We start from the raw sequence: 27,306 nt of genomic DNA, 5'->3' as shown, positions 1-27,306 counted from the left end.
GTCTTAGGGCATTGTGTGGTTCAGTTGACATACGACTTCAGAGCAACGAACACACAGACAACATGATTTGGAAAATTGTTTTTGTCACCTTCATGGCCGCTGGTGAGTGTTTAAAATTAAAAATAATTACTATGTTTACTTCCAAATAAGAGAAATAGGCTTTTGAATGAATTTATTTTAATTAGAATTTTTTATGTGGATGACAAAGAAAATACGTTTTATCTCACTTCTTATTTTCTATGTATTATGTTGTACATAATATCAATAAATGTGTATATTTCAATCTATTAGTTCTATATTAAATTAAGAACGAGATTGAGAAGCCTTATATTGTTTTGATTATTTCGCATATACACGATACGATTGCGTGTGCTTGAAAAATGTAGGTATTTTTACAATTACATCTGTTCTGTGCTTTTAAAATCTAATTAAAGTTAATCTTTAAAAGAATATAGACCATTTCCAACCTTATAACCATGGTTTTTTGTTAATTAACGTTTTATTATGGAAATGTATACATACAAGTACTATTGAAATGGTACTCTAAACAATACCTCTTTTATAGAAAAAATCCCTAACCCTGCACATGTTTTTAACAATAATTACTGTCAATAAAATAGACATTTTCCGAACTATCTTTTAAATTTAAAATAAGACTAACTATAACTACCTACGAAAGTCTTAACACACATGACTTCTAATTAAAAACTTAAAAAAAAAAAACAAAGTAATAGACTAAAAACCGTAAATTCTAATTAATAACTTATAGGATCAATAGAAAATGAAACCTTTTCACTAACATAAGAGTAAATTTCGATTGAAGTACTTTTAAAATTTATTGTTGTCTTTGTTTGTTCAAAGAGATTAAAAATGGTATACGACGCCACCGCAGTAGAAACCCACTGTTAGAACACTTGAATACGTGATGATTTAACCATATGCACATATTAGATAACGCCTTATACAGTTGCAGTAATATATTTAAAATTCCTTGTTTGAGTTCTCTAGAGAATTGTAAAACTAGGAATGAAGCATTCCCATAATAGTATTGAATATGCATAATAAATAATCCATATTAGAAATGTCGTCAGTATTTTAATCTCTTGCTTTCAATTATTAACGCAAATGTCGATTTATTTAGAAACTAGCTTTCGCCCGCTACTCCGTCTCCGTGAATTAAAAAAAAAACAAAAGTAAGTACCATGTGTGATCTTTCAAACTACCCTCTACATTTATGCCAAATTTTATCAAGATCCCTCCAGCAATTAAGGCTAGAATATTTAACAAACATCCATCTAATTTAGGACATTTATAATATTAAGGACCTGTCCCCCAATTATCTGATAGAGGCTCAGATAGCTTAAAAGTGACGTCACTGTCAGAAAGGGATCAAAATCAGATATTTCTATCACATATTTTACACGTTGGATTGTTATGGATGTAAGTAAAATGAGTAAGATAAACTAAACAAAACTTTTAAAGATATAACCGACAACTCTTCTTCTCTTGCCGTAAGAGGATAAAAGGGACAGATGCTATACATGCAAGGAAGGTTGTTATGTAATAAAAGTGCATGAGCATTCTTTGTTCGGATTTTTGCATCTTAGTTTTCTATGTTGTATAAGATGACATGTAATATAAACGGTACCTCGGTTTATAAAGCATTGGGTCAAGATCAACTCAAGTCAGATTCAATCTTTTATAAAACTTGTTTACATTGACTAGGAAATCAATCGTTACGTAATACTTTCTTTTCTGTAGCTAGAATGAACTAGAAAACTCCCAACTTAAGCTGTAACAGGCTTACTAATAAACGAGGTATAAAGTTAAATTTGGAAATAAACTGAGTATAAGCAAATATTAGTAGAAATTTTGCTTATACTCAGTTTAATCCTAAGTTTTACTTTATACCGCGTTTATTGGTAAGGCTGTCAGTCTTAATTGAGTCAAACTTTTTAATTATAACTCTGCGTGTGTAGGAAAAATTGTAACTGTCAGTTGAATTGTATGGTTAAATTTTTGTCTACACACTCACATTTTTAATTGTTTAAGTTGGACGCTAAAACTGCATTTGTGAGGCTGACAGTGACACAAATGCGAAAGTTTAGATGGATGGATGTTTGTTAGAGCTTGTAGCCTAAACGACTGATCGGATTTCGATGAAATTTGTATGGATGTAGAGGATAGTCTGGAAGAACACATAGGCTACTCACTTTTGTTTTTTTTTAAATACACGCGGACGAAGTAGCGGGCGAAAGGTAGCAAAAAAAATAACAAACTACCAATTACTTTTATCAATCAAATAATTTAAAGTATACAATAGCTCAGTACTTGCAAATCTTTACAATAATGTGAATAAGGGCATTACCATCTCGTCCAATTGGACATTGCATTGAAAAATACGTATTTAAGATTTTAGACTTTAAACATGTCATGTTAAAGGTTATAATTCCGTGCGCGGATTTGGTACGTCCGTCGATTGCATGCGGCTGGGCACTAAACTCCTGCGTCCCCACATCCTGCTGCAGAACGAGTCATTTACCAATTTACGTCGTCAAAGCGACGGCCGCTAATGTACAGTCGAGCTATTTTAAAACTTATTTTCGAGGACCTTTTACGAGTTACAAGCGACGGGAATAAACAGGAAATCCAGTAGTTTGACACAATGAACTACGATGGTTCAACGAGAAGGGAACAATGTTAAGTAGATATTAAAAAAATACTTCGATTAAGACCATATTCCATAGCTTAAATCATTTTTCAACACCAACTGACCAATCACTAGGAACCTAAGTTCAATTACAATTTTGTCCTTGTAAAGCCGCGTGTTAATTATAAAGCATCCACAGAAACATGCAGATTTCGCGTTAACTTGAATGGAACTTTTCTTATCATAAACAAACTTATTAGTAGCAATGTTTAGTTATTTAGAATGTCATTTACAAGACACGATATGATTAATTGATATTTTGTTATCTAAACAGTTCATTGTGTTAATACCATTAAGAAAATTGTCTCAGAAACTCAGCAACATCCTTTTCTAAAAAAATACAAATCCAACTGAGTTTAGTACTTAACTAATTGCATTTTACAATTTAAATTTTCATGTATTTATAATTTTTACGGTAAAGAAAAATATGCAACCTGCTAATACTCGAATCAGTAAAAAAATTCAAAGATGGTAGTCCACCTAACTGCAGTAGGCCAGCGCGGTTGACTAATGTCCAATTCCCTCCTTTTTTTCTCACTGGCAAAATCCAATTACGCATTCCCCCCCACCCCTCCCCGTTACCAGGGATGTGGGACTCGCCAGCCAAGAAGAAGAGAATACCCATTAAAAATCCAGCGGTGTTACTTCTGTCCTCCGATAGCTGGGTCGCAGAAACGCTATGCCTAAAATGCCTAATTCCCTCCTAACTTAAGGTGGGCAACAAGCCCCTCGGCAGGGAAACTTAAGTATCATGTATTCAACAATGCATCATTGTTGTAATTTCCACAAATGTCAATCTCGAGAATTAAAGACAAAGGCAACAAAACGCTCCTCCGTTCGTTGTTCGCTTACATAAAATTGTTTAATTTAGATATGAAAGTGGTCTGAACAACAAGGTCATAGAGCATTGATAAAAGCTTTAATTAAAAACAAACATTTATTATTAGAATTGTAAACCAAGTAGGCATATTGCATTGATAACACTAACCGAATAATGATTTTTTTGTACATTTAAACAATATTATAATTCAACGCTAACAAACCTTAAATTCCACATCCGAAAAATTTATTTATTTTTGTAAAAAAGAATGTGAGAGATATTCGGAACATAGTGATAATAAAAATTAAAGATTATTTAATTATCGTCCTAATGCAGTATACTAATAAAGTCGTATTTTCTAGGTGTGCTGGCCGAGTACCAGTTGTCGGAGGGTCAGCGGCAGCAATACAGGGACATGCTCCGGCAGCAATGCAAGAAGAGCGGCAGCGAAGACAAAACTGACGACGTAGAGGTAACTAACTTTCACATTATCATCATATATCTTATCCTACTCCCATCGTCGGCGCTACAGGTTTTTGTCCTCCAAAAACTCTATTATACGTCATCTCAGTTATCACTTTCTTTTTGATCGTGTCACCTTTCACGCAATCCATCCATCTCTTTCTAGGTAACTTATTTTTACAAGCTGATTTAAAAAATACTAAATGCACGTACAATTATCATCATTTAATAGATTTGCGGGCGCGACTGTGCCACCACTACAAGCAAATTCTCTTGTACGTTGAAATGAGTCACGCATGTAACTTCCTTGTGGATATTTCATGTTACATTCTAAGAAATAACACTAATTGAATGGCCCATTCTATACACAGTCGGTTATTTTTCGATAGGTTTTGAATTGTAGTAAATACTAAAAAAGTTGCACTAACGTTTATTCAAAGACTATCAATTAAAAATTATTATTTATTTATTTATTTTTCTTCAGAAATCACTGAAGACTTTTGTGGAATGTGTGATGGGCTTAGTGGACGTAAACGTGCTGAAACGCGAGATTGAAGAGGCCAAGCCCAACGGTGCTCTCGATGAAGTCTTCAAGAAGTAAGTTCACAATAACTTATGCAACACGCAGAATAATCCGCGCTCTATGGCATTTGAAATAAACGCCTATTTTTTTGTTAACAGCAATGTTAAGGCTTAAAACTTTGCAATTTCTTCATCGCAGGTACTGCGCGAAGACGCCTCAGCTAAAGAGCTGTATCCACAGCCTGACCGCGGGCGTTGCGCCTTGTCTTGACCAGAAAAGCAGAGACGGCATCGGATCTGCCAACAACGCCACCGACCAGCTCATTGACTTCGTCTGCTACAAGGACGGTGACCGTATCGCTTGTGAGTCTCCCTTTTAAGAAATCTTACTAATTCTAACGCGAGTATAACTATTCGCGAACCTCGCGATTGTAAAAGGCCTTCAAATGCCGACTTTACTACTACTACACGTAATATTTACCAATATTGTAATTACAGTTTTTTAATTTAATTATTGACTTGATACTTTGTCAAATATAACCTAAATTTAAAATAGTTCATGATTACATAGAAGCATATGTCAAATTTCCAGTGTTCATCGCGGAACAAGGTCCGGAGTGTTTCCAACAGAAGGCTGGTGCTATCAGGCAGTGCGCTGAGAAGGCCAAGGGCAGTGTGGCGTCTATCGAGGCAGTTCAAATTCTGAGTCTTGGTGTAAGTTATTTTATAGCATAGAATGAAATAACCTTAAAAAAAGGTAACCTCAGGCTGAATGAATAACTACAGATATTTTAATTACAATCACATTTTTATTATAGACTAGCTTTCGCCCGCAACTCCATCCGCATGGAATTTAAAAAAAAAGAAATATCCCAATAAAGATAAAAAAGACTATCCTCTATGTCTATGCCAAATTTCATCGAGATCCGATCCGTTCAGTTTCGGTTACAAACTCGAAAATTCCATCAATCCATCTAAACTTTCGCATTTATAATATTAATATGTTTACTGTTGTGTTAGCATTTCTTTATTCCATGTTATTTTATATAGGACCAGTGTGGTAAATACGATGAATTGACAAGCTGTATAGTGAAAGCGCTGGAGCAATGCGAGACCCCGACGCCCGCCAACATGGCAGAGTCCTTATTCAGATACGTGCGTAACGGAACACCCTGTAAGGTGAGGATTCAACATTTACAGCAGGCTCACACCTTTGACTTCAGTCCTAGATAGTTTACTAGACAACTGTTGTGCGATTGTCGCTTATTCAGTAGTGCTTTTAACTGTTTAGTTGCACGATTAAAAATCGAATAGTGTGTGCACCTCCACATAAGGTCATAGGAATCAAAGCCAAACTAAACAGTTTTGCGACACAACTTCAAGACTCTTAAGGGTTTTATTAAAACTGTGATACTAGTATTTTCTTTTGGTAACAATTTTAGTAACACTAGTTGCTGTACCAGGTCCTTTCGACCGGGCAACCACGCCGACTGTTTATGAATCGGTAGTCCTTTTTTTAGTATAAAAAGTTAAAGTCAAGTATTTATTTGTTAATTTTTTTTATTTTAATTTCAGGGCCACTGAAGTCCAGAAGTCTGAAACGCTGTTAGTAAAACCATTTATCTCAATAAAGGCTTTAGTGTACGATTTGTTTAATTTACTCTAGATATATTTGAAACATCTTTTCTTACTTATCTTACTACTAGCTGTTGCCCTGCGGCTTCATCCGCATAAAATTATGAAAATTTTATGTTATTATTTACATTTGTCAAATTATAAATAGCATATGTCAAAATAACATGACAAACCTTGGCAGTCTTTCTTGATGTTGGCAGCAACTTATGGTCTCTTTCCCACATTAGGGTTTGTATCCAAAATATTTACCCCTAAGTTTAATGGCGTGAAAATTTATAGCCTAAAGCGTGACGTAAGCGTAGGGCTTTTTATTATAAAAAGAATGATTGAAAAATATGCAGTAATTGCTGACATCTTAGGCAACAAAGTGTATGTTTTATTATAATAGTATAGACAGTATTAGTTTATAAATGCGAAAGTTTAGATGGATGGATGTTTGTTAGACTTGTAGCCTAAACAGCTGAACGGATTTGGATGAAATTTAGTAAAGGATTGTCTAGAACTCATAGGCTACCCACTTTAATCTTTTTAATTCCACGAGGACGAATTCGCGAGCGAAGCTAGTTTATACAATTTTTTTGCCTAAATGTAGAATAATATGGAAGAACACAGACTACTAAATTTTAGTAGTTTCATCACAAGAAATGTTTATAAATGAAAATACCAATATACACCACCATAAATATATTTCTGGAAATGTCCATTTAATATTTATCACAAAGCGACACATATCACAAACATAATGTGGCTTAAATACTACAAGCTGGGAACATATTGAGCCATTTAGTATACATTTAATGTTTTTTAAACAGTAGAAAAAAAAATCATAAAAAATTAGAGGTTTTCAATTTACATTAACTAAAGATAAATTACTTGATCATTTTATGATTAAAAGTTTAACTTACACAATTTTTTAAACAGATTTTTTTTTTATAATATAAAGTGGCAAACGAGTAAGCGGCCGCCTGAATCCACCAAAATGGCGAAGCGACCGCTGCCCAGACATCCGCAATTGCAGATGCGTTGTCTACCCTTAACCGACGGAGGAGGAGACGCACATAAAAAGGATATTTCCCCTTCCTATGCATCTCCTCCACTGTCAAATCCACTTCCCCTTCCCATCCTCTCCTTGTAAGAAAAGGGTGGTAGAGAGAAATCGACTGAAATTAGGCCTCCGCTGTTGTATATAGTTTTCTAAAATTACTGTTAATTATCAGCAAAATTAATTTGTTTAGCAAATAAAAGAAATTTAAATGGACTTTTTTACATAATCTATACTAACATAAAGAGGAATGATTTGAATTTTTTAATATCGAAATAACTCAAAAACTGGCCGATTACGAAGACTATTACAAAGCTACGTCATCAGTAACAGGCTATACTTTTTATTATTCTTCAATTTAACGCGGTCGAAGTCGCGAGCAACAGCTAGTATAATCATGTAATTAGTATTACATACTTATAAATTACCATAGATGAAATAAATCCATTTCTTACTATCGCATTTATTTTGCTAATCATACGATGTAAATTGATTATCAGTAACTAGGGGGATATAAGCAAAGGTGAGCAACATTTTGAATATTTTTATATAAGTTTTAACTTTAAAAAATCCAAACATATAATAAAATTGGTTTAATTTTTCATTATCAAGTCAAATTTGAAATTACTAGAAGGCATAGGAAACATTAACAGGAAACAATCTTTTTTTTTTAATATTACAATTCTAAAATGGCCAATATTATCCTTATTTAATCATTAAATCCTCTTAAAATTGAAATAATTATTTTCCCTATGTTACCTATTAAAAGATTAAAAACTAAACAAGTCATGGAATAGATTTGTTATGTATAATTAAAATAAATTTACAAAAATATGTAATTTTTCATTCATATTAATAAATAGTTAAAAAAAAATGAAAAATTTAGACATATAAAACAAACATAATTTATTTTTTTGTTCATTTTACGTTATTATGTTAATTAACAAAAGAAACTTCAAAATGAACACTTATTCGTTAAACAAATGACCCGCACTTTCTTATATTAAAATAGCTCCTTGAAGCGTTATAACGTCTGTTTAAATAACTGCTTTATTAAGGAGGGCAAATCCTACCAAATCTACCATTTTAAACATGTGTTGCCAGTACAAAAATACAACATTAAGGGCCTGTCTCACCAATTTCTAAATTGTCTGATAACAATCCAACGTTTCAAAAATGTGATGGAAATATCGGATTTTCTTTCCTTATCTGACGGTGACGTAATTTATAAGCTATCTGAGCCTCTATCAGCCAGTTGTGGGACAAGCCCTAAAAGATTTACTAATGTTGCAATCAAGCATAACCAATTTTTAGTTTTGGAATTGTTAGTATCAAAATACCAAAGTATAAAGTGTAGGTACATTTTACTGGCAATACTAAAAATCTTTAAATACCGAGGCTACCTTCATATTTGGCACAATGTTTATTAAATATTATTTTTTCTTTTGCCGACAAAGCTTGGAATTACCAAAAAAATGTTGCAATTTTTACATATCAGAAGATTTTTAATAAAAAAACGAAGTGTAATTTTTTTCTTTCAAATGATGTCAATGTTTGGTAGGAATGCCCTCATAATTTATTCTACAGTATTGGATGGAAGCGAATATTTTGGCAAAGTATTGATAAATTCATGATATAAGGACGATATGTTACCACGATTTGGCTTAGGCCCTAAATATATTGTTTACATAAAAATCTTTGATTATGTCATGTCATTATAAATTATACGAATTTGTCTTCCTAAAGTATACATTAGAGTATTTTTAGCTTTTACATCATAGAAATAAATTCAAAAAAATTGATCTTTGAACTTGATAAAAGTATTTTTTGATTTTTAAAAAATTATTATGCTCTTGTACTAAATATGTAAAAATAAAATTAAAATATCAATATAGGTTCTTTAAGGTTTTAAATGTACTACATTTTTATTGAGTACTTTCTAATTAGAACGTACATTAAAAATCCAACAAACAAAAAAAATACTTCAAAAGGAACAAAAAATCTAAAAAAAAGAAAGCCTGTTTAATTTACATCAAATATTTCGTTGTACTCTTAAAATACGTTAAACACTAGTTCTAAAAACATCAAAAGCTGGTCACACCTAAAGCAGACTACAGTTGTCCAAGTACCGGATGTTTCCCGTTCGGCCCTAAGCTTTTTTTCTATTGGACCGTTCGAGTAAATAGTATTAATGGGTTTTAGACATTGGGTAAATTATCCCAGTCCTACATTTCAAATGACATGACATATAATAGATTTAAACGAGAATTCTAGCAGCAATGGCCGCCACGATTGTGAGAGAGGCAACACCCACTCGACTACCAGAGTTCGGCTTCTTTGTCTCCTGAAAATTTTAAAATACCATTTGAAGAATTTATTTCGGTTACACATGTTAATTAAATAAAAAATCAAAAAAAGTCTATACTAATCACTCATAGAAAAGTTTATACACGTTAACTACTGAATGCATGTAACTATGAAAACACTAAACTACAAATATAAGACAAAAATACAGAGAGTAAGGAAAAAAGCCATCTTAATAAATCACATAAAACATTTTAAACATGCTTAACCTAAAGTTATTTAAACTCTACTTTTAAACAAATATCGGTTAAGTTTTCTGCAAATGCATTTTTCCTGTTTGCAGATAAAGAAATTGCAAATAAGGTAAACAAAATATCGGAAGGCACTAAATAAACTTACAGCACTTTGGTTACTTTGAGTGCCTTCCATATCCTCGTCATCCTGTTGTTAAAAAAAAATATTTTCATTATATTCAAGAAAAATTTAGTAAAATGCATCGCATATTCTTCTAACGCGACTCACACTGGTGTTATCCCTATTAAAAAACTTTCTACCATACTCAGAACTCGCTGAGGGGTAATTAAAGGACTGTGAGTGTGTTATCACTGAGGGATACTTACCGGCATCTCTTTACAGGGCAGCGATTTCCTTGCGAATTTGAACAGAGACTCTATGATATTGGCGGAAGTTGGCACCGCACACGTCTCTAAAGCTGCCACCACACAGCTCTGCGCTTTCGTTAATTGGTTGCATTCTTTTTCCTGATAAATAGAAGAGAGGTAAAGAAAACAGCATGGGTTTGAAAGGTACTAACTGGGAAAGATTTTTATTTAACATTTTCACGGATGGGACCTAAATAAGGTTATGTAGACCGTAAACCTATAGCGACCCTATCTGTCCAAACACCTGGGAAGTCACAGTATTGGAGCCTTAGACGCATCTCTTTACCTGCCACTATATAAAATGGTGTTTTACTTTTGTTATTTTTTCTTTAAAAAAAACCAAATCAAGTAAAATCGGTATAAAAATTTAACAGCGGTTCCTATGTGTTTATGGGTGTCACTTACCCCAAACTTGATCTCTGGTATTTCATCGGGAATTTTGTCGAAGCTCGGTTTACCGATGAACGTGTTGTTCAAGCACTCGTTGATCATAGCACTCTTCTCCTGTAGACATTCGGGTCCCTTTTCCGCGATGAAAACTGAAATATATTCTTTTCTAAAATATCTACCTTGTTTAGTTTTGAAATGTCAACATTATGTAAAAATTGACAATATGACATTTAAGTATTAAAAACATCAATAATAGTTCCCGTGCGACTTCATCCGCATAAAATTATGAAAATTTTATTTTATTGTTTACATTTGTCAAATCAATTACAAATGTCAAAATGACATGGCATGATGACAACCTTGCTTCCTTGATGTCGGCAGCAACTTATGATCTCTTTCCCGCATTCGGGTTTTTATCTCAAATATTTACCCCTTAAGTTTAATGGTATTTGCTGACATCTTAGGCAACAAAGAAGTGTGTGTTTACGCTTTATTATAATAGTATAGGTATAGATGTAAAATTATATCACTAAAGAAACTTTTAGTCTGTGTCGCTTAAACTATATTATTACAGTCTAACAACCGAATCCAGCAGTGGATTGTAACTGTTTACTGTAATACACTAATATGCACTGGAATGCAAAGCATATTCGTGTTGGTTTACAATTTTCGAACTCTAATCCATGATTGGACTTGAATAATTCGCGTTTATCATTGGGTGATATTTCAAACGGTACCATGTTCTTATAAGAATCGAGATACATATTATGATTTACACACACAAATCTCCATACATACAAACATAAAGTTACATACGAGCGATCCTGTCTCCATCCTTAAAGCAGATGAACTCGGCGAGCTGATGCGTCATGTTGACAAACGGCGGTACATGCTGCTGCTCCTCAGCAGTAAGACACGTCTCCAACACCTCAGTCAGGTTGTGGAAACAGTTAAGGAGCACCGGACGCTTGTCGCAGTACCTTTTAACATAGTAACGTTATCATCTTTGGTAATCGTCTCAAACACGTGATCTTATTACAAGTTGTCAAAAATCTCTTGCAGATTTTTCGATTCTATAGAGGGAGGACAGCTACCGCTCCCTGTAATACCCATGCTCTTTTCATTCTTTAAATGTATCCCTTCCCTTTCTATCCGCTTTAATATGGAAAACAAATAAAAATTTGATAAAGGAATAACAAAACCTATTTTTTCAATGTTGACATTAATGTGTGATGCATTTATGTTTTTATAAAGCGAAATAACCAAAGACAATTCATCATTTATTTAACTCTTAACACTATCCATGTTTTCATACAAAAAATATAATAATGTTAATTATGATAATCTTAATAATAGAACAATCCAAATAATGATATCATGTTACTAAACCGATTAAAATATATTATTCTTTCGTAGTAATTATCATTGTTTACGTTGAGCTTGTTTTCAATGTCCCACGATATCGTGCAATACATCACGTCATTTTGTTGATAATGTATTAAAATAAAGACAAAGGAATGTGGTCTTGAAGGATGAAATTACAAAAGGTATGTACGAATTTAAAAAAAAATCCATAGCCATTACCAGGGTTAAATTATTACTAATGTCACTATCTCACTAATATCATAAAAGCGAAAGTTTAGATGGATGGATGTTTGTCAGAGATTGTTGCCTAAACGGCAGACCGGATCTCTATGAAATTTGGCATATATGTAGAGGATAGTATGGAGGAACACATAGGCTACCATATTTTATTTCTTTTAATTCCACGGACGGAGTCGCGGGCAGAAACTAAAATTTTCATATTTCATAAACTATTCTATACAAACGTAGTGATTTTAGACTGGGTAATTGTAATTTAATTTCATCCTTACTTAAAGGTCATTAAAGGCCATACTTATGGTCGCTAAAGTCCTTTAGTGTACATTTCTGAGACTAGTGATAAGTAAATTTATTCCACTCTAAATAGCTATCATAACAAAATAGGATGAATTTAATATGCACATCTCTTGTATGTACGTAGATATATAAGGTCGACGACGTACGACCGCGTTGGGGCCGATGCCCTCAAACTAAACAACGGTGTCAAATTTCGCAATTACTTCATAGTTGGCGCTATTAATATATTTGGTAATAAATCATTAAAACGGTTATTAATAACATCATGTCATCAAGCTTTTTCTTTAAAAGAAAAATGCGTTTAAAATCAACAAACTTTGTTTAGTTTCCTAAATGTTAGTCAAACAATAATGGTTGTATTTACTTACTTTTTGAAAACTTCATCAACCCTGCCGTCAGGTTTAGCCTTTTCTATTTCCTCATTGAGGGTTGAGAAGTTAATCAAGTCTTGGACACAAGTCGTGAAACTCTTCACAGCTCCCTGAAAACAAAGTAACATTTACGACAAAAACAAAGACATTCAAAATATTCACACTAACACTTTATGAATCTTTGATATCTAAAATAAATTATTACTACTATCTTTCGCCCGCGACTCCGTTCGCGTGGGATTGAAACAAAACTGAGTAGCTTATGTGTTCTTCCAAACTATCTTCTACAGCTATGCCAAAATTCATATAAATCCGTCCAGTCGTTTAGGCTACAAACTCTAACAAACATCCATCCATCTAAACTTTCGCATTTATAATATTAGTTAGAAGTAAGATTGTATCAGTAGACAGGATAACATAAAAATTGCCTTATTACTACACTAGCTGTTACTCGCGTCTTCGTCCGCGCGAAAATATAAATTGTAATAAATATAATCTGTTACAGTGATAGCTATCTATTAGTGAAAGAATTTTTGAAAGCGACAAAGTAGTTTTTGCGTTATTACAAAACATACAAATATACAAATCATTTCTCTTTATAATATTAGTATAGAAGTATAGATGACATAAATGCAATATTATTTATCTATACAAATATTAGGTACATTGATTTTTTTAGGTACATATATTTAATAATTAATGTTTAATTCTCGAGTACTACTAATTAAAAATTGTTTTATCCTCAAAATTGTTTTTTAAAACCGACTGGCAAGTCCGAGTGGAGGATAAAGCTTATATTCCAGGAATCATGTCTAAAAATTACTGGCTATATCAATTGGATACTTAATTAACATGAACCTTATTATTAACGTTAATTAAGAAAAATAACAAATAAACATTATGATTATTGTCTACAAATTTATATTATACAAAGGAAACAACGAAAAACTAATCTACATATACATAACTAATTAAAAACACAGTGGTCGCACATTGGTCAAAATTGACTGTACTGTGACTGTAGTTTATAATAAAACTAGCTTTCGCCCGTGACTCCGTCCGCGTGGAGTAAAAAAAAACAAAGTGAAGCCAATGTGTTCTTCCAGACTATCCTCTACATATATGCCAAATTTCATCGATGATGATCTAATCAAGGCCATTCAATTTGACGTATTTTGATGACGTAGACATCGCCTTTTATTTCTAACTTAGTATTGCACCTTCAGATTCTGAAAACGTTTTTGGGACGAATTCAAGGTTTTATTTTTAATAGAGAACATTCGTTTCCTGGCCACAACAACGTGGGAATGTAAATTGTCTCGTATACTCTATTCACAAATTAAATCCCCAATGTCCTGTATTGTAACGAGCACAAAGACATTGTTATCTCAATTATTTCAAGGAAATGGAAGAAGATAGAACTACTTATATTGATAACTTGTAGCGAGCGCACACCTCTGACTAAACTATTGCACAACTGTTCGTTTGTCGATTGTTTCGTCAATCGCACCTCCATATAACCTAGGAATCAAAGCGCGAAACGGTCGTGCGATAGTTTAGTCCAAAGTGTGAGCACTCTTACAAGATTCCATTCTTTATCTTCTTTATCTCTTACGCAGTTTTAATTTGTTCAAGTTAATTTACTTACATACATTCCATAGTTTGTATGGTTTCTACAATTGCTAATGCTTAGTATTGTTTTACAATGGCAATAAGATGACAGGAAGGTCAAGGTATGATTGTGAAAGAATTTTAATAAGGAATAAGAATTTTAATAAGTCTTACTAAGGATTAAAAACAATAGACAATTCCATCATTATAACATCATGTTTCCATTTCCGATAATAGACTTAACCCTTGAAAGCTTGATATTTTAAATAGACTTATAGTGTACCCTTTATAGTGTTTTTTATTTTATTAAATTCGTCCTCCAAATAACTATCATCCGTCATCACAGTCGTCACCCCCTACTTGATCATGTCACCTTTCACGCAATCCATCCATCTCTTTTTAGGTCTACCTGTACCGATGTACCCCTCCACATTCATAACTAACGTCCTTCTTGTTACATGCGATTCATCCCTTCTACAAACATAACCATATCACGCTAACCTTTTACTCCTTATTTTTCCTACTAATCCTACCTTTCCTATTAATGTTATAAATTTAGATGGATGGATCTTTGTTAGAGTTTGTAGCCTTAACTGCTAAACGGATCCCAATGATAATAATAAAATTGGTATTTAGATATATGATGAGTAATTAGGTGAAACATGTATCGTTATCAGACGGCCGTATCGCAACGGCCACATCCTACACTCGGACATTCGAGGTCGCGACCAATACAAAAGATTATTAAAAATATTGTAATAAATACACAATTTAGTTATTATGACTCACTGACAGGAATTTCCATTGAAAAAAAAGGTGAACATAATGTATAAATTCAGTAAATATATCCTCTTAGTTACGTACATAACATGTCTACTCTTCAATTTTATGCAAATCAGAATATATGTTAGGAGTTTTATTTCCTAAAAGTGACATCGTGTGGGTTTAAATTTAAACGAAATATAAATAAGAAAATTAATTCACTTATGTTCTACTAGCTTTCGCCCGCGATTCCGTCCGCTTGGAATTAAAAAACTAGAGTGAGTAGCCTATGTGACCATCCTTTACATCTATGCCAAATTTCATCGAAATCCGTTCAGCCGTTTAGGCTACAAACTCCAACGAAAATCCATCGATCCATCTAAACTTTCGCATTTATAATATTAGTATGAAGTATTATAGAATTCGACAAGATATCTATATAAAATATTCTTACATATTTGCACATGATGACACATCTGGGTGTGACGTAAAAACTCAAAAACAAAAGCAACGCGACAAAGAATTGTAGGTTGCTTTGATCATTTTAAAGTGAAACGTGAATAAAACTACGAAACTAGACCTCGGAAAAACTTAAGTCAGCTACACACCTTATTTAATCTGAATTTAATATGTACAGTTTAATCTGATGTGTGTAGGTAACATAATTACTGTGTCTAAACTCAATTTTGCCTCCACGTACAGTTCAACTGTTTATTTAAAACTAAAGGTGTGTAGCGGGCTTTATAATAAACATCAAAAACCTACAAGAAACATCAAGTTTCGAATGGTAACCTCTACGAATTCTACAATTCTTCTCATAAAAACTTGTTATTTCATGGTACTTGCCTTTTATTAGTGTATTTTTTGGGCATATCTGTACTTGTATGTAAATGGCAGTACGTACATCAAGTAAAAAAGAACACGTCAACATTGAGACGAAGTCCAAAACCGAAGGCACCGTGGTCCTTAAACTTTATACTAATTAATTATTCGGAAATAAAACGAATGTGAAGGTAAGAGGTAAAATGTCGACCATAATCGAATTGATATTCCGGATACTTGGTAATGTTAGCTTTTTAACTATTTTGATGTATTTTGTATTTTTGAAGGTTATTTAGTCTGTGCTATAAATCAATACCATTTATCCTTATTTTTTTCCTTTTTAATTGTAATTGTGATCGAACACATTATTTAAATATTTATGTCATGGTTTTAAAATGTCGGAATTCTACTTGTCATGTTAATAATCGGACAGCAGTCAGATGTCGGAAATAAGGGTTTTGCATTTGGCTCGACGACACGACGGCCATATTGGTAGGGGCGAGCGTGATACATGGAAAAACGGTGTTGTTGGTAAGGTTATTTCGTGCAAATCGGAAAAAACATAAGAGGTAAAGAAGACTATATTTTATTATTGCATAACATGGCTGTGACGCCCATAGTAAGCTGATTTCAATATCCGGGCCGAGTTAAATCATCTTCCAGATAACAAACCCGTTTGACCCTTTACATTAGACACGATGAATCTAAGCCTAAATGTCATCTATATAGATTACTTGCTATTGCTCGCCACTTCGCGAGTGTGAAATTTAAAAATATAGCCTATGTTACTTACTGATAACGTATATTTTCAACGACGAAAGAATTTTTGAAATCATCCCAGTAGTTTTTGAGTTATTTTAATACATACAAAAATACAAAACTTTCTTCTTATATATAGAAAAATAAGCAGATTAGTGTATTTATTACAATGACAAACGACGAATTCTTGAACTAAAATTTTAACTAAAATTACCTATTGTAAAAAAACTACCACAAAAACAGCTAGTTAATGGTGACTACAATAGGCTCATCTAGTATAGGTCGTAGCTACAAAGAATAATAGAATGAAGCCAAATCTATATTATAATAGAGGTGATTCAACTTCGACTACGGTACGAAACGAACGATTATTTATAAAATCAATTGTTAAAGAGGGATATATTAATAACTTGTATAAGTCTATTCAAATATCTTGACAGCTTATGTACGCGATACTGTGCAACACATACCTATTCCGTCACATTTAAAATTACGTTAGCAGATTGGTACGCTGTTCCGAGCAGCCAAGATATATGACAACCACTATATAAAAGCCACATGCATAATGTATATGTAAACACGTCAGAAACATGCGCATTTTAAATGAAGATAAAAAATTCGCCTTTAGACTATGACCTTCCTTTGTTGTATACTAACACTCGTGTATTGTACTGTTACTACTGGCTGACTAACCCCTGACAAAAGCAGATTTAAAAAATAATTCAGGACCCCAATACTTTTTCGTCTATGTCCCGAAATAAATCAAATCCCTCAGTCATCTTAAAAATTTGAATATCATAATATTCGCGTGGTATTACAAAAAGCAAAAGTAGCCTATGGGTTCTTCCAGACTATCCTCTACATCTATGCCAAATATCATAGAGATCTGCTCAGTAATTTAGCATATCAACTCTAACAAACATACATCCATCTAAACTTTCGCGTTTATAATTTTAATAAGAGTAAGATAGGATGAAATGGCGCCAATCAAAGCTATGTAATTAAACGGAAGAATTATAAAGTACATAATTATTTCATTAATATAACACATTTCCAATGTACACAAGGCAAGGTCAATAACAAGGCAATTAACCTAACTACGTATCGTAACTTAATACGAGTGGGCTAACTTGTTCATCGCAAAAACAACTTATAATCCATATAATACTTAAGTGTATGCAAAGAACTGGTAAGTCCGAAAAAAATCATATATAAATATACAAACACTAATAATAAAGTATCTTAACATATAATAAAATTGGAGTATCTGTATATAAAATAAAAAAAAAGTATTTCGTAAAATGATGTATTCGCGTTGCTGATACCGAAGAACCAATCATTCTAACATTATAAATGAATGGATTGATGTGGCAATAATATATCAGGCATAGGCATTGCGAGCGTAAAATCTGGAACACAATCCAGAGTAGATCCAGGGGAAAGCTTCCATTACATGGTTTTTCTATGTTTTTTTTTTTATATTTTCTTAAGCTGGATTTTCTAAGGTAGGTCCACTTACACACTCATGATGTCCACAAACAGGAACTTTACAGTAAGAAAATCATACTGATTTCAAAACCATTTATTAACAGCATGAGGAAATAAGATCTTGTCAGATCAGGTTTCGTTTTCTACTTGGTAATGACTCACACCTGAGATTCACTAGAGTATTCAAAAGAATCTTTTATCACTTTATTTAGTTATGACTTTCTCAACACCAAAGATTGAATAATCTTCTTTGCATTATAAAAACAATCTTATTAAGATTATGTAGATTTTGTTTTAAATGTGCTAATCACATACTCAATTATAGTATTTTTTTTTTAATAACATAAGGTGGCAAACTAAACTAGACTAGAATCCGCCAAAATGGCGAAGCGACTACGGCCCATAGACATCTGCAATTGCAGATGCGTTGCCTACCCTTATACGACGGAGGAGGAGACGCATAAAGAGGATATTTCCCCTTCATATGCATCTCCTCCACCGTCAAATCCACTTCCCAACCTCTCTTTATAAGAAAAGGGTGGTAAAGATAAAGGGACTGAAATTAGGCCTCCGGGACCACACTCATCAGACGAAACACGGAATTGCCTCCATTTCACGCCTGTCTTCTGTGTGGTTGTGGTATTACACTGGGTGTACCGGCCCATTTGTGCTAAGATGTTACAGCGGGCCCTACCACGGTTAAAATTGATTTAATTATGCATTTTATAGTCTAATCATTTAACTAACTTACAGATTAAAGTTTTTTCTAGTAGAAGGGGGCTATAATTTCCTCAAACCATAACTAATATAAAATTACTTCAATTACTTTAATTGTACAGACTTTAAATAAAATATTACTAAGGCTGATTTCCTTATAATAACAATCTATGTATTATTATATATTAGCTTTACACCTAATGATTTATTTGATATCTCATATGGCAAAATTCAACAACTTATAACAACAATAACAAATAAGGCATATAATATAGTATATTCTTAAATTATTTAAACTTTCATAAGACATTTTTCTAATTATTTATGATTATTTCTCACATCTTTATTTTTGGTGCTTTTTTTGTCCCTTAACCGAAAAATAGACATGAGTAATAGCCATAAAATAGTAAGTTGTAGGATATTGTATAGTATTGGCCTCACCTCAAGATTAGTGTATGCATCAGGCCCACCATTGTTTTCACATTTTTCTTTCAATTTTCTAGTTGTCTTATTTTGAATATCTTGTATTTGTGTATTATTAACTAGATCTTGAATGTCTGCTGGGAGGGCTTGTAATGCATCACTCGCTGAAGGATCTATCTGAGCAAACACCGCTCCTAAAACAATTAGAAATTATTTTTTGTAATTGATAATAATTTTACATATGATTTATATTGGTATAAATGGAAAGGTAATACATTAGCATATCATGATTCATTTTCATTAAATTAATTTTAAACAATATGACACAATCTTTTCTTCATTGTTGTAAAGTTTTTTTTTTTTTACAAATTTGCTTTATACTTTCCCATACTAACAGGTACATTCACACTTGCCATTTTTTATAAAAATCAAATTTTATAATAGAGAATGGACTAAATTATATTTATAACACTGAACACACCTTTTTAGTTCATTTTTGTGATTTTATTTAACTAACCTAAAAGTTTGTTTTCAATTCAATTTAAATTGCTTCAAAAATAGCCTGCTTAATCTTTTCATTTTGGTTTTAATATGATTTAAGATGTTGTAAACCTAATCTAACCCGTTTTTTTTATTTCATTTAGAATGTTACGTAAATTATTATTTATAATATGATCTATTACGTATGAACAAACACTAGATAAAACGCAAATTAAAACAATCAACATCATAAGATACATTAGAGTATTTTTGTAGTATTTAATGTAAAAACTAAGAGCAGGAAACATTCCAAATTATAGCAAATTCAATTATTATTAAAGAAAATGACATGGGAGGGTATCTAGACATATGTTATTTTTTAAAAACTGACCTGTATCGTAAGTCGTATATCTCAATATAGTTTTTAAAGAATACATATGAATGAGATGCTGATAGACAAATATAAAATGCTTATCAAACTTACCAATGCAAATGGTACAAATAATGAGTTGAATACCCATTTTCTTATACATTTAGACAATTTATTCTCTCTTCAGATATTTGTCAACAGAATCAATTGAAGTATAAAATCCTGTGAATGACGTTCAGTACGGCAGTCGCCTTCCGTTAACTTAATCCACCAAGATTATCAAAAACACTGTTTTCACTGAATATCTGCAGATTAGCAGCAGTAGACACAAAAACCGAACCGAACTGAAGCCAAATACGAGAACGGAATGTGAGAAACGAGAATGCGATTGCGATTGATTGCTAGACGTGTGTAAATCAGCTTTGAAACGGTTCAACAGATCAGCTCACGTAGTCTTAAAACGTTGAGCTGTTGCTCAACAAAATTAGCTCACTGCAATATAATACATCTATGAGAGCCGACGAGTCGAGTCGCCTAATGACACGTAGCTCACGCGAACCATACCTCTATATAGGTACAAACTGGGTTGATCTGAGAGCCGCGGCTCTCAGATCAACCCTTTACCGGCTAGCCGGTAAACTAATCTTTTATACCTGTGTGAATCATGAGCTGATCTGCAGGTCATTAATTTAAGTCGAGCATGACTATCGATTACTTTTGCCTTGCTGTCTCCTGATTGGCACTTGGCTTTGGCTTGGACTTTGCATTGACAGTGACAGATACTGGCAGTGTCACTTAGCACCGAATACACAGAGTATTAAAATTCTAAATCCTTTTTTCTGACCCAATGGTCATTAATCAAATTGAAATAACATAGCTTACCACGCCCCCTCTTCGTATCAAAAAACTATCACATAATCATTTCATATCATTGTCCTATTGACATGGCCTGGCGATCAGCTCAAATTCAAGTAAGTCAAACAGTCAAACTAAATCATGATAGCTCACTAGCGCTTATATACAATACCTTTTCACACGTTTGTAAAAATGTGTGCATTTTTACAACAGTGTGATAAGGTATTGTATTGTCATATTGGTATGGCCAGTCGATGATGGCTGATGAGGGGGAAGGAAGTTCATAGGATGATCGAGGTCTAGTGAGCTGTAATATTTTAGTTCACTTATGCCCACCGGGTCACATTACTTGACGTTCACTACCTACAATTTAGCAAGCGAAAAAAAAAATCTCCACAGATATGTTTTTGTCCTATTCTGTCGAGCCAAATAAATAAACCTCATATGAGGCTTCATCATGTGACATAGTCCATTGTCAAGAAGAAACTTCAATATGTCATCAAATGTAAAGTTATATTTCAAAGTCATACAGTTGTGTTATTATTATTCGAGGCTAAAAATTTCAGTATGTGTAATAATTTTAACAATATCAACGGCTAAATTTTGATTCGCAAAATGTTTGTTAAACCAATACTCGTCAGAAATCGAAAGAATTATCTCTCTTAATAATAAGAAGTGTTTAATTTCTTTACAGTATGAAAAAAAAATTGATACCACTATTAAGTTACGATGGTAAATTTAAAGTTTCTTAGTAAAATGCAAGTAAGTTCCGATAAACAACTTCCGGGCCTAGTAAAATCCAACGGGAACGGCGATTTTATAGATTGTTGTTATGAGGAGCGAACTAATTGTGGTTCATTAACAAAAAGAAGACATTCAGAAAATGTTCTGTGTGGATGTCAGAATGTGAGAAAATGTAATAATGAAATAAAGGATGTGAAGTTGTGTTATAAACAGTCGCAACAACTAACACAAAACACACTTGATAACAGATCTCAAGTATCTGCATTAGTAACCACTACGAGTCCAGACAATGACGTCGAAATTAAATACGTAACACGTATTGATTCAGCTAGCAAATACGCATTGAAAAGATCGAAAAATATTAAACGTGATGTGTGTACAAAGTGCAAGGAGATACTGAAATGTATTGATAGATTTTTAAATAATAATAATGATAAAATAATAATTTGTCCTACAAAGAAACTTCCAGAGAGTATGCACAATATTGGTAAATTAAATAATCAAAACAATAACTTAGAGATTTTAAATGAACAAAAAACGTGTATAGACGCTAAGCAGAATGAGCAAAATAATATTCGTTGCCAGAGTATCCTACAGCTAGTCAAGTCTCGTTGCGGAATTAGTTTGAAAAGTAATAAATCTACAAGCAACGATACCAGAACCTACAAAAACCATGATGCGAACAAAAATGAACAAAACGTTAGTAGTAAAGGAACATCTGAAAACGATAATTCAACAGTCGTATGTCATAAGGCTGTTAGCACTAAATTCAAAAGCGATGCGATGTGTTATTTTGTAGATTTAGACAACACTTGTCCATCTTATGTTTGTCCAGATAAATGTGGACCACTGAAAGCACCCAAACAATTTTGTTTTCGAAAAAAAGTAGATGTAGGAATAGACACTGATTGTTGTTTCAAAAGGACGTTGTTCAATAGAATTGGGATTTTTTTTAATTGTGTAACTGAGAAATTTAGAAGTCGGCAAAATGATCAAAATATAGAATGTGGTAAGCCTCTCAAAGACGCTCGTAATCAGACAAAAAAACTTACGATTAATATAAAAAAGGAGCCTGTTTGCATCATATTTGAAAATGCTTCAGGTCCTAAAGATAAGTGCCCTAATGTGTTCGGAAGAATACCGAAAAAAAAGGTCGCTTTTCGCGACGAATGTGTTAATTTGCCTAAAGGAATGGTTGCGATTAAAATTGATCCAAATAATAAGAGAATAATTAATAAAAGGGAGTTAAAAAGCATATTGAAATCCTTGCCAAAGAAGGAAATTAAAAACTGCCCTATACCACCGTCAACCTCTAAAGTGGAAGTGACGACAATGTTAAAACAAAAGTCTTCTCCCATCGCTACTGCTTGCAAGGGACCAATGTTCGTACTTAAAATAGACCGGAATAATATGCGTATACTAAACTATCCTGAAGTTAAATGCAAGATAAGCAATTTAAATAAAATGTGCGCCAAAAATCCGAATTGTGAATCATGGATAGTAACGAAAGGGAAATGTAATATAAAACAAAAAGTTCGAAGCGTTGAATCAAAAATGTCTTTGTGGGATAGATATCATAGGAGCAAATCAAAAAGTCCAGGTGCCCCAATTAAAAAGAAACCATCACAGGGGAAAATTGATGACAAGACCTGTAAAAAATGTAAGAGTTTTTCATAAGTATTACCTTATTTTTATTTTGATATTGGAAATTTATTAACCCAGGATAACTACTTAAGTTAAAAACTCTGTTGTTAGTACTTATGTATGTTTTGTCAATCGGTGCTATATAATTTACGTTAAGTCTCAATTTGTTCTCGCGTTCTCTTACTTTCATATATTTTTTAACGTTTTAACATGTTAATTTTTTTTTACAGCTATTAGCGATTTTAAGTTATTTTCAAAAGTTAACAGATGTGTTAAGAAAAAGCAGAGAAGTAAATCAGGTTCGATAGTAACAAAGCACGTGCGTGGGAAAGGAAATAAAAAAGGCAGCAAAAAAGGTGCCCGTAAAAAGAAAGTAGTTAAAAAACGAAGTCGTACTCCATCTAAAAAGCCTAAATGTCCCAAAGGAAAATCTAGACAAAGAACTGTATTACATAAGAAATGTAGATCTATCAAACGCCTTAAAAAGAATAAATCGAAGAAAAGAAAAAATAAGAAAAAGAAAAAGAGGACTCGTAGAGGGATCAAGAAAAGTAAGAGTGTTTTCAAAAAATGCTGTCTACTTTTTAAGGCCGAGGTTAAAGGAAAAAGAAAGAAGAGGAAGTCATCAAAACCGAGAAAAAACAAATCAAAGTCCAAACAGGTAATTTGCAAGCCTATAGAAAAACATAAATGCCGTAAAACGAGTGTAGAGAAGTGTCAATACGATTACCTGAGACACACGAAGACACCGTGCTTATGGCTGTTCGTTACCTGTCCTTTCCTGCACCGAAATTATATGATGTTCCGCTCGATATTCCACGATTTCACTCGTTGCATGTTACTGATGCTTGCCTTGGTCTTCTGGTGTCCGTGCTTCCTGTGCATTGAATTGTTTCGTTGTTTTTGCAGTTAGTTAATTATTCCGTAGCTAGTGTTGTCAACTTGTAAACAGTGTATAAAAATAAGTGAACAATAAAGTACTTTGTATTTTTATTATTGCTTTTTTTCTTTCATAACTTTGAAGGCAATTAACGGTTAAAATGTAGTTAGCAAGGTAAACGTTCATTGAAGATTCAAATGCAGTGTCTCTGGCGTGTGTATCCACTGTTGAAATTTCTATTTCTGTCTCTAATTTTTTCTTTGTATTTCCGATGCTAACGAGATGTTAGTATTTCGGTAGTGAGAACTCACGGCGGTCCTTTGGGATGCAGCGTCATTATAGCAAGAAAAAATTTGTAGACTCACAAAATGAAGAAATAATACAGCAAGGGGTTGAAACTATTAAAGTTTTGACGTGGTCTCTGAGACCAAGAGTTTGAAAATCTCCGAATCTTAGACCTTTTAAGGTATTTTTAATGTAGGTTTGATGTCTGTTAATGAATATTACATACTACTTCTGCATCTTTGTACTCTGCATTAACTAAGTCATGAGATACTATTTAAACGACAGTATTGGCACAGCACAGGCACGTATTTCGAATGTAAAATGTAAGTCTCAGATAATTAGAGAAACTTGGTAAAAATACGAGCATCTTTCGACCGACCTAACCAAGGACTTATGCCCTTTTAGAGGATTGACGTTTTGCAGAATACGAAGTTAAATAAAATACAAAACTCATCCTCGTATTTCTTTATTAATAGACATATTGTATGATTAAAGTACATTTTATGCTTTATCTAATAAAGGAATACACTTTTGGTAATTGCTTCTTGCTGTAGTGCCACTAATGCGAACTGATCTTAGTTTTTTTTTTTTTGTTTCTTTTCACTTATTGATACACCTCGCTATCAAAATATGTGTCTGTATTTAAAAATTTAGACAGTCTTGTATTCCTACTTTTTTTCTTTGAGTTCATATTTTTTAAAATTTCTTCTAGCAGCGATAAAACTTTAGTCATGCTTTGTTTTTCTTTTACGAGTTCTTTGACGTCATTAAAATTGTGAGTACGAGCATCAATGTTAGGAGAAGCCGTAGTTTCTTGTAATGGTTTGAAATACGCGCCATCAACTGATTTTGAATTTATTTCGGTCGTTACAGCAATCTTCTGATCATCGTGTATTTCTCGCAATTGTTCGCGGTACTTTTCTCTAGAACTCTCTTGGTCTGATAAAATATCAATAGCAAATCCATCCAGATCACCTGATCTCAATCTCCCTCCGGTTGGTCCTCCCGACGTAGTTGGCGTTGTTGTTGTTGTTTTGCCACTAGTAGTAGTAGTAGTAGGAGACTTTGAAGTAGTTGTAGAAGTCGTACTTTGTTTTATCCCACATTTACCTAAAAGATTATCAATCCATTGCGTGTGAAATACTATCATAAAAATAGCCACGACTACCAGTAACAAGCAACTGATACTGCACATTATTTTGCAAGACTATGCAGTGCAATGCAGCTATGCTCGTGAGTTTTTCATTAATGTAGTCAATCGTTGAATTAGATCAAATAGTAACCCGACAGCTTTGTAAAAACAGTTAATGATTCCGCATTAATTGTACTTGTGAGCTCTAACAAGCTCACTATGATATTTTGTGAAGAATTTGCAAGTTTAGTATAGTAAAGCACGAGAGGACAGGCATTGCACATCGCACACGCAGTATATTTATCTAAATTTTATTTAAGGTCACAGGTAATATCAAACGAATACGGTTATAAAACAACAACACAAGTAATGGTAAATCATCTAGAATTTAAATTTGTATTCAATAAACATTATCGTAATCGACGGCTTTCACATGATAAATATTTATCAGTACTTTCAGGTTATGTAAACTGACAAATGACAAGTTATTTTAAAGTCAAATTAAATTATAATAACTCACTAGCGCCCTCTGGTAAGATACTATTGCACGCGCGCTTTTTTAACGCCCAGCGTTGACGCTTTTTACCACGCTCTCGTTCAGACGAACGCTTTAAAATAACTTTTGTTTCGTACGCCTAATGCTCAAAATGCAACACTACGTGATATAAAATCGTTGCTCACGGAAATGCAAATTTTTAATTTAACGTATTTTAATGTCCTTTATAAAAGAGCCTTTGACAATGGGGGTAAAATGTCTAAAACTTTTCACAATGTTATCTTGTCGTGTAGCTGTTCTGATAAATGAATAATCCATTGCTTCAAAATGATAGCGATTGCTTTGTTACGATATAATTGCGTCGGATCACCCTCACCACCTCATAACCTCATCACCTCACCACCTGCTCACCATCTCTACCAACCGCAACTGTCAGCGTCAAAATGGTAAAATTCAATTAGGCACAAAATGTCGCGTCTTATAGCTTATCTATTTAGAAAGTTCAGTGCTTGTCGATCTGTAATACAGTATAAAAAACACCATAAAATAGTTTTTTTGACAGTTGTGTGTCAAAAGATGTTGGGGTTACCAATATACAAAATCTTCCTTTTGAAATTCCCCCAATATGATATACAAAAGGAAGCATTGATTTACTAATTAGGATCCGTGTGTTCAGAGTAATTACTATTTAAACTGCTACAGCTTTAGGATTAATCAAGAAAACACAATAGAAATTTCATTTTTTTAACATAATTATGTTCAGAATTCACCACAGCGAGTAGGCGAGTGTTACCGTCGTTGTAACACTGACCCCTATAAATGGACAGGCACAAATGGTATGACTAAAGTACATTTATGCTTCATACAATAATTACACTTTTGTTAATTGATTCTTGTAGTGCCACTAAAGTGCAATGATCTTACATTTTCTATATTATATGCCTCTGGAAAACATACAGCATTGCTTATGAAGATGCGTTATATACTTAGCTTCAATTTCGCGGTCATTCGCCGTTGACAG

The 27,306-nt window shown here is 33.1% G+C and overlaps 3 protein-coding genes across 4 annotated transcripts; 2 read left to right on the top strand and 1 right to left on the bottom strand.

The window, feature by feature from the left end:
- LOC106102446 (27 kDa hemolymph protein-like) lies at positions 1 to 6,158 on the top strand. The gene is made up of 7 exons (XM_013281934.1): positions 1 to 102; positions 3,893 to 4,002; positions 4,477 to 4,589; positions 4,714 to 4,877; positions 5,107 to 5,228; positions 5,565 to 5,693; positions 6,090 to 6,158. Exons 1-7 carry the CDS (start codon positions 63 to 65, stop codon positions 6,096 to 6,098), a joined length of 687 nt encoding a protein of 228 aa, XP_013137388.1. The 5' UTR covers positions 1 to 62; the 3' UTR covers positions 6,099 to 6,158.
- Positions 6,159 to 7,980: 1,822 nt separating this feature from the next.
- Positions 7,981 to 20,674, bottom strand: LOC106101830 (27 kDa hemolymph protein-like). Of its 2 annotated transcripts, none has more exons than XM_013281180.1 (7): positions 20,364 to 20,671; positions 19,418 to 19,593; positions 12,815 to 12,927; positions 11,364 to 11,527; positions 10,563 to 10,696; positions 10,116 to 10,256; positions 7,981 to 9,535 (listed from the first exon to the last, which is right to left on the bottom strand). In XM_013281180.1, exons 1-7 carry the CDS (start codon positions 20,410 to 20,412, stop codon positions 9,449 to 9,451), a joined length of 864 nt encoding a protein of 287 aa, XP_013136634.1. In that variant the 5' UTR covers positions 20,413 to 20,671; the 3' UTR covers positions 7,981 to 9,448. The 2 variants fall into 2 exon arrangements, with proteins under 2 accessions (XP_013136634.1, XP_013136626.1); XM_013281172.1 differs by lacking the exon at positions 7,981 to 9,535 and adding an exon at positions 9,760 to 9,936 and having other exon boundaries at positions 20,364 to 20,674.
- Positions 20,675 to 21,393: 719 nt separating this feature from the next.
- Positions 21,394 to 24,486, top strand: LOC106100432. Its single transcript, XM_013279288.1, has 3 exons — positions 21,394 to 21,609; positions 21,799 to 23,508; positions 23,723 to 24,486. The coding sequence occupies exons 2-3, from the start codon at positions 21,834 to 21,836 to the stop codon at positions 24,403 to 24,405; spliced, it is 2,358 nt and encodes a 785-aa protein (XP_013134742.1). The 5' UTR covers positions 21,394 to 21,609; positions 21,799 to 21,833; the 3' UTR covers positions 24,406 to 24,486.
- Positions 24,487 to 27,306: the final 2,820 nt, after the last annotated feature.

The sequence above is a fragment of the Papilio polytes genome, unplaced genomic scaffold, assembly GCF_000836215.1.
Source record: "Papilio polytes unplaced genomic scaffold, Ppol_1.0 DF824303.1, whole genome shotgun sequence".
Classification (NCBI taxonomy): domain Eukaryota; kingdom Metazoa; phylum Arthropoda; class Insecta; order Lepidoptera; family Papilionidae; genus Papilio; species Papilio polytes.
The sequence above is the reverse complement of the archived record's forward strand: the minus strand, read 5'-3'. Positions and strand labels throughout refer to the sequence as shown.